The following is an 8,232-nucleotide window of genomic DNA, read 5'->3' on the forward strand; positions in this document are numbered from 1 at the left end:
GTTTGGACATGTGCAGAGGAGGGATAGTGGTTATATTGGTAGAAGGATGTTGGAGATGGAGCTGCCAGGCAAGAGGTCAAGAGGAAGGCTAAAGAGATATATGGATGTACTAAAAGAGGACATGAGGTTAATTGGGGTGAGAGTAGAGGATGCTGAGGATAGAGTTAGGTGGAAAATAGATGAAGAAAACGTTTTCTGTAGTTCTTGACCAGTTTTGCTCACACTGCAGCAGGGATTTTGGCCCACTCCTCCATACAGGTCTTCTCCAGATTTTTCAGGGTTTGGGGCTGTCGCTGGGCATCACAGAGTTTCAGCTCCCTCCATAGATTTTCTATTGGGTTCAGGTCTGGAGACTAGTTAGGCCGGCTGTGTGTTTGGGGGTCATTGTCATGCTGGAAGACCCAGCCACGACCCATCTTCAATGCTCTTACTGAGGGAAGGAGGTTGTTGCCCAAAATCTCGCGATACATGGCCCAGTCCATCCTCTCCTCAATACGATGCAGTCGTCCTGTCCTCTTTGCAGAAAAGCACCCCCAAAGCATCATGTTTCCACCCCCATGCTTCACGGCTGGGATGGTGTTTTTGGGATTGTACTCATCCTTCTTCTTCCTCCAAACACGGTGAGTGGAGTTTATACCAAAAAGTTCTATTTTGGTCTCATCTGACCACATGACCTTCTCCCATGCCTCCTCTGGATCATCCAGATGGTCTTTGGTAAACTTCAGACGGGCCTGGACATGTGCTGTCTTGAGTAGAGAGACTTTGCGTGCGCTGCAGGAATTTAAGCCATGACGGTGTAGTGTGTTACTAATGGTAACCGTTGAGACTGCGGTCCCAGCTCTCTTCAGGTCATTGACCAGGTCCTCCCGTGTAGTTCTAGGCTGATCCTTCACCTTTCTCAGGATCATACTCCACGAGGTGAGATCTTGCATGGAGCCCCAGTCCGAGGGAGATTGACAGTCATCTTGAATTTCTTCCATTTTCTAATAATTGCACCAAGAGTTGTTGCCTTCTCACCAAGCTGTTTGCCTATTGTCCTGTAGCCCATCCCAGCCTTGTGCAGGTCTGCAATGAGTGGAGGATAGGAGGGCTTCTTAAAGACAAACTAACAGGTCTGTGAGAGCCAGAATTCTTGCTGGTTGGTAGGTGATCAAATACTTATTTCATGCAATAAAATGGAAATAAATTATTTAAAAATCTAACAATGTGATTTTCTGGATTTTTTTTTTTTTTGTAGATTCTATCTCTCACAGTTGGTGTACCTACGATGAAAATTACAGAACTGTCCATTCTGTGTAAGTGGGAAAACCTGAAAAATCGGCGGTGTATCAAATACTTATTTGCCCCACTGTATCAATAATAATAGTAGTCTTCTGATAGCTTCAGATGTCATTTGGCTCATGGTCTCCCACTCAGTGCTGCTCTCCATCCCTGTCATGTTATTACTATGAAGAGATAAATAATGTAGGACTTCTACCATAACACATGCAGCAACATAATTGATTGACCAATATCATTCAGCTTTGTACTCGTATTGAGAATAAACATTTTGTTTTTGTTTTACTTTCCTACTATTTTTGGTGTTATTTAGGAAAGAAGCATCAAGATCTGATGAGAAGACAAAGATTGAAAATTGCCTATCTCAAGACAAATGTTCTTATTTTTCACATTTTCAGTAAAGATAAAGATAAGATTTTCAGCAATAAATATTGAAAGTGAAGTTATTTGTCAAGTGATTTTTTTTTTGGTAATTGTTTTTTATTGACTCAGCCAGGTACTTAAAGACAGGTGACACATTTTGAAACATAAAACCTGTGTTTTCCTCTAATTTCTTATCCTTCTGCTATTACAAAACACAATTTTGGCTCTTTATAGCATAATACCATATCTTTTAATGTTCATTTTGATGATGTATATTTTCTTATAAATATGTAATTTACCACAGCTGTAATGCACTGGAAAATGTTGAAAATGGACCTGGAAAGTGCTTGAATTTGATCTTAGAAAAGGTGTATGAACCCTGCATATTAAAAACAAAATCTTGACTGCACCTGGTTTTGTGGATATACTTTCCTTCTAACTGTGACCAGAGGATGTGGAGAAAAATACAGGGCCTGAGGTTACTGCATGTCTGGGAATGTTCATGTACAGGGACTCACTATTGTACCTGACTGGGCCTAACCTACAAGCAGCCAGCCTGTGAAGCCCCCATGGTGGTGAATGATCGGCTCATCAATGCTGGATTCCCCCGGAGCAAAGTACCGGTTTGTTTTGACTGCAGTGTGTCTGCTGCATGTGGTGAGATGCTGGTTAACCAGTGGATTAACGACCCATGTTGTTGTTGGCACTATGCTACCTGTTAGAATTAGTTTCACTGCTTTGGGACTGTATGTGGTCGTGTGGACAAGCTAATTTTTCCATACCACAGCACAATATAAAAAGACAACACAGATCCAATAAAACTACAATAAAACATGGCTGCACAAACAAAATTCATTTTTCTTAAAAAGTATGTGTTGTGCTTTCCTCTGAGCCATATCAACATGTTGGCCAAATTTCAATTTGCTATCTATAACTATCCCAAGATATTAATAATTTTCCACCAGAGCTACAGTACATCAGAGTCTTATATGACAGGTAGTGATATGACAGTACCAGATATCATCAATGATGTGCTTTGTCCTTTGCATTTCTTTGGACTGGGGCAGTAAGTTGGAGTACCTGCAGAAAATATATGCAGGCATGGGGAGAACATACGAACACCACACAGAAAAGCCCAGTCAGGATTTGAACACAGAACTTTATTGATGTGAAGTGACAGTGCTAACTGCTGCACCACAATGGTGCCCATAATAATAAAATGCAATTTAGTTGTTCACTGTAAGTCTTTCGAGGACCTACAACTAAAACAGTAGCATAGTGCTTATTTTGGACAAGTTACAAGTATTTATGATAATGATGAAACAAAACAAGTTATCAATTTAAACATAGCATACATTGTGTGTTTTCTCTCAACAAAGAAAACTGTGATGGGTATATACAGCTAAGTGGAAATACATTGAAGAAGGCTGTACACAGCAGACAACCAAGCAATCTGGTTGACTCAGAACAAGAATGGGCTAAAATTACACCAGAATGAATCCAAATGCTGCTCAGAGGGAACCCAGAGAGGTTGGAAGAGGTGAGGGAGGGCATACAACGTAACAGAGAACATTTCATAAAGGGGATGCAAACTTTTTCACTGATATGATTTTCATTATTTTACCATGACTTTCTTTTTATACACTCCGACCAGTTTGTTACTTCTGTTGAGGAAGAAAGTTGTACTAGTTGAATGTGCATTAAATATTATGTTGAGAAAAAATTCTTTGCTTTACTCTTTTTGCCATTTCAAAATGAGGAGATGTAAATTATTGCATTCAACTCTTGTTTCTTGTTCCTATGGATGTTTGCCATATTAAATTCATACAAATTGAAATGTTGCAGTCAATACATGTGAATATACATAGTTCGGTGTACAGACAACCTCTCTTTTTCCTTCATCTTTGCCCTGTACCTGTACCCACCTCAGGTTGGATGTGAACACAATTGACCTCTTTTGGTTTTCTCCTAATGTCATCCTTAAGACAAACTGTGGGTAAATGTCTCATTTTGGAGTTTATTGATGCTTTGATGATGGTCCATAGAAATCCACTGGGAAGATGCACAGAGACCTATTTTTTCCATTGATTATCTCAGTAGGTGAAACATTAAGTGCAGTCTCCTGTAGTAATAATAATACCTACTAATATGATGTATGATGGTACCACTCCTCATGAAGACCTAAAAAAGACAGCATCACTGCTACCTACTATCAAATATCAAATGGAATTGTTTTAGAAAAAACAAAAGGCAAAGAAACATTTATTTAAACATGGTAATGATACAGTATGGTGCAACTTTTTTTTTTTAGTTTGACAAAATGACAAACCTCTAGTAGGTGTGGGATTAAATTAGATGAGTGGTCCACAATCTTTGCATCATTTCAACTGCAGCACCACCTGCAAGACATAAAAACAGAGTTCTGCTAGACAGCCCGCAGACAGTGCACACCTCCACCAAGGGGCAGCTCAGTTTCCCCATAGTGCCATAAAAACAATATTTTTATGATCGTCTGACCCTCATAATATGACTGCTTGACCATGAAAACCTACTGCTGGCATTGATAATGAGGCTCCTACCTTCATTAGGTTAAACGTTATTCAAGAAAAATGATAGACATGACAGACGTTCACTTGTTGGTCTAGGGGTAAAATGGGGACCTCAGTGAGTGGGCTGCAAGCAAAGCGGTGAAGACGTCACATTTCTGTAGGCTGTGTACTGCTTGCTTAGTGCTGTTTGATTAAATTGTTCATACAGTCTCCTTTACTGGCTGATTGCTGCACTGTGGAGAGATTCTACACCTCCTCTGCTCAGCTGTGTGTGTGTGTGTGTGTGAGGAGCGCAGCCCCTCTCTCTTCTAAACAGAGACCAAATCAGGGCAAAGTACAGTAGAAAAGCAAAGTAGGGCGGCCCACATCAAGCTGTGAGGTTATAATCGGGTGACACGGGGTGCTGCTCGTGAGGTTCCGACAGTGGAAATGCAGTGATAATATGCAGCTGAACCCCGGCGTCCTCGCCAACAGACTGCTCTGCTGATAGAGCTAGCTCTGTCCACTAACGAGTACTCACAACTCCACCGATGTCCGAGAAAATGTCTAAATTGGTATTAACTGGGGTGATGTTTTCAATCTCAGTGTTTTGTTGCCTGAAAAAAATGTCAGGGCTTAATAAAACACAGTACCAGTCCTACAGATGAAAATGATAACAGTTTTGAGACTGGCTCAAAATCTGTGCCATCAGGCTCTCGCCCGGCCGTCACTACACAGAGTAGAGCTTTCCCCAGATGTGGGCTGTCGCCTTGCTGGGCTGCTACAACCAATGTCTCCATCCATCCATCTTCATTCAGTCAATGCTCTAACATGGTTCAGTCTATGCTGGGTTTTTATACTTTGGAAGAGGAACAAAAGTAAATATGAAGAAATAACACTGACCATCTCACTAGCATCCGTAATGCTTTGTTTACAACTCTGTTTACCGGTGCACCAATGTGGGATGTACGAGTGACAGTACTCGCTGAATGCTTCCAGTGTCAATGAACAGGATTTTGTCTCCTATGTGCTTGGAGCGCTCAGCAGTGCAGCTTTCTCACCAAAAGTACTGTGTACACACATGGGTTTTTTTTTATTTTTATACTGGCCTAAACCCGCTTTTAACTGGTTTCTGATGTCATTCCCACTGCAGACTGACCTGGCTCAGCTCTCCAGTAGACAAGCTTGTTTTTTGTCTGGTAAGTCATATCTGACATCATCACGTTGGTGATGTCAAATACGTGCACCGGTAAACAGAGTTGTAAACAAAGCATTATAGATGCTAGTGAGATGGTCAGTGTTATTTCTTCATATTTACTTTTGTTCCTCTTCCAAAGTATAAAAACCCAGCATAGACTGAACCATGCTAGAGCATTGACTGAATGAAGACGGATGAAATTTACGGCTGAGACGGTGTTATGATGCAGTGATGATGACATGCGTGTCATTGCATACTGTATGTTCATGGGTTGAGCCGAGTTTTACTTTCCCATTGTTTCCAAGCTGAGGTGTGCCGAGGCAAAGAGGACAATGACCCGTGTAAATTGCAGAGTCATTTGACCCAATAGTTGCATTTCCACTGCTGTCAAAAGCTGAGGTGTGGTGAGTTTACGTTTTTTGGGCAGTGGGAAAGGGGCTTTAGCTAGATAAATTCTCACATCTGCATACACAAACACAAAAGTCCCATGTGTGTCTACCTTATTAGCAGCCTCTAGTGAACTGATGAGTGTGTTTAACTCTTCACGGTTTATCTCCACAGTGACAGGCTGGAGGGCTCCGTTCTCTCTCACATCCAGACTGAGACTGAGCAGAGGAGTGTGGAGAGATGAGATCTTATCACTGGACACAGCTAACTGGAAGAAGAGGAGGGGAAACAGGAAAGGGAAACTTACATTTATACAGAAGCATACATTAACAGGAACAGCCTGTAGAGACTGGCTCTATTTCCTAATTTGAGCTTTAGTATAATTTTTTCCCTAAGTCAATCTTTCATTATATATTGCATAAAAAAATAACTGATTAATTAAAAAATATATTGCAGAGGTACCCGAATTTGGTCAGTAATTCAGCCAGCTGAACGATGTAGGCAGGTCATCAACCAGCCATGCTGGGTTTCCACTGTAGGAACCTACACAAACAACGTGTCCTGGGTTCTGCTTTTGTCTCCACTGCCCTCTGCTGGCTTTGGAGGTGAGTTTTGGGAACTAAAGTTCAGGACCTCTCAGGGGTACTAAAATTAAATTCCAGGAAGGGGGAGACAGTAGATCCTCGCAGGGCTGTCACCCATTATTAGCCCCTCTGCGTCCATAATAACTGTGTTGTGCAACATAAAAATTGTGACATCATGATCTGTTTGCTACACAGAGTTTGTCCACTGGATGTAAGTAGTTATAGTAGCAATAATAATTAAATTCTAATTTAATTCAATGCTTTATTGCCATTTCAGCATAGTTGATAGGAATTTACTTTGGTCAGCTCACATTTAAAATGAGACAATACAAATGAAAACACACATGACTAACAATACCAGGTATCCAACAGTTAAGACAAAATAAGACCAGCAATAATTTAATAACCATTCTTCCATCTTCACATCCATCCACCTGCATGCACACACACACACCTATATTTTAAAAGGGTTTCACCACGTTTTTGAAGAAAGTGCTGACTGGGAAGCCTCAACACCTAAATGAGACTTCACCCCGGCATCACAAATACAGGAGCGTCGATTCGAGTAGCTTTAATAGTCACATCATCAAGCATAACCCCAGTATACCCTTCACTCTTTAGCACTCCAGGGGCGGCTGCGGCTCAGGAGGTAGAGCGGGCCATCTCCTAACAGGGGGATTAGCAGTTCGATTCCTGGCTTGTCCAGTCAACATGTCAAAGTGTCCTTGAGCAAGACACTGAACCCCCAGTTGCTCCTGGTGATAACACCGGTGTGTGAATGTTTGGGAGTGCGAATGGGTGAATGGCCAAGTTGTGTGAAAGCACTTTGAGTGGAGTGTGCTGTAAAGCATAGAAAAGCGCTGTATACTGTAAGTATAAGACCATTTACCATTCCCTTCCTTCCAGTGTAGTCTGTATTGTAGTGGTTAAAACAAACAAGCTACAGTTAATAAGCAATATGTAATAGAATACAGTGAGAGTGTGTAGATTACATGTAGTTACTGTACACAGTAGTCAATAACTAATTTCTGCAAACCCTCTGTACTATGTCAGCTCACTGTGTTTGTGTGTGCTGAAGCAAGAACATTTTGGGTTCATGGCCTGTTTGTTTAACCCATTGGGTCATCCGGATCTGGACATGACCTGTTAACTTGGTTCGGGAATTGGCGGGGGAGCCAAAAGTGAGCTGTGTACAAAAAGAGGCAGTATGCTGCTGCAGTAGAGTAGGGTAGTGTAGTGTGTGTGCGTGTGGAAGAAAGACGTTTGAGTGAGACCCCGGCCAGGGCACATCGCGGACTTGACTGTGCTTATGACCTAAAAGAGAATGACTGACTCTGTGACTATCTTCTGGTCTAATACTGCATTTATTTCCTGCAGGAATGGTGACTCTGTCCCCTATCAGTCTGTTGAATTGTCTACCAAACTATTAAACTGCCTGGAATTATTGTAATATTAAATGATCATAAGCATTTTAGTGATTCATCTGTGAATTAATTTAGCTCACATCAGGTCCTAGCCACCACAGTATCATTTGCAGCGCGTTTGTGTAGATGATTTTCTGTATTTGCCGTGTTTTCTAAATGCTGTGCATCTGTTGTCAAATTGTCTTATAATTTGCTAGTGTTTCATTTATTTGCAAGTGTTTTCCGACGTCGCAGTGGTTTTACTTTTTCCATCAACTTTTCAAGGCAATTCAGTTGTGGCACTTATGTTAGAAACACAGTAGAAATAAGATAAGGAGTAAAGCACATTAAACACTGAGGAATAGAGGATTAAGTAACCTTAAGCTGCCAGTCAAAGTCCTGCAGAGTGGAAGAGGAGATGGAGGTGGTTCTGTCCAGTAGAGCACGGCGGATCTCATCCTGTCTGGCTCGCAACACATTCAGCACAGCCT

General features: G+C 41.4%; 1 protein-coding gene across 1 annotated transcript in view; it reads right to left on the minus strand.

Annotated features, from left to right (window-relative positions):
* Window positions 1–2,780: 2,780 nt before the first annotated feature.
* commd8 (COMM domain containing 8) overlaps window positions 2,781–8,232 on the minus strand; it is an 11,863-nt gene continuing 6,411 nt past the window's right edge. Inside the window, exons 3-5 of the mRNA XM_020599144.1 lie at window positions 8,120–8,230; window positions 5,867–6,022; window positions 2,781–4,040 (exon numbers count right to left, since the gene is read on the minus strand). Coding sequence (XP_020454800.1) covers window positions 4,020–4,040; window positions 5,867–6,022; window positions 8,120–8,230 — 288 coding nt within the window. The 3' untranslated portion in view covers window positions 2,781–4,019. The remainder of the gene's footprint in view (window positions 4,041–5,866; window positions 6,023–8,119; window positions 8,231–8,232) is intronic.

The sequence above is a fragment of the Monopterus albus genome, unplaced genomic scaffold (genome assembly GCF_001952655.1).
Source record: "Monopterus albus unplaced genomic scaffold, M_albus_1.0 scaffold40.1, whole genome shotgun sequence".
Taxonomy (NCBI): domain Eukaryota; kingdom Metazoa; phylum Chordata; class Actinopteri; order Synbranchiformes; family Synbranchidae; genus Monopterus; species Monopterus albus.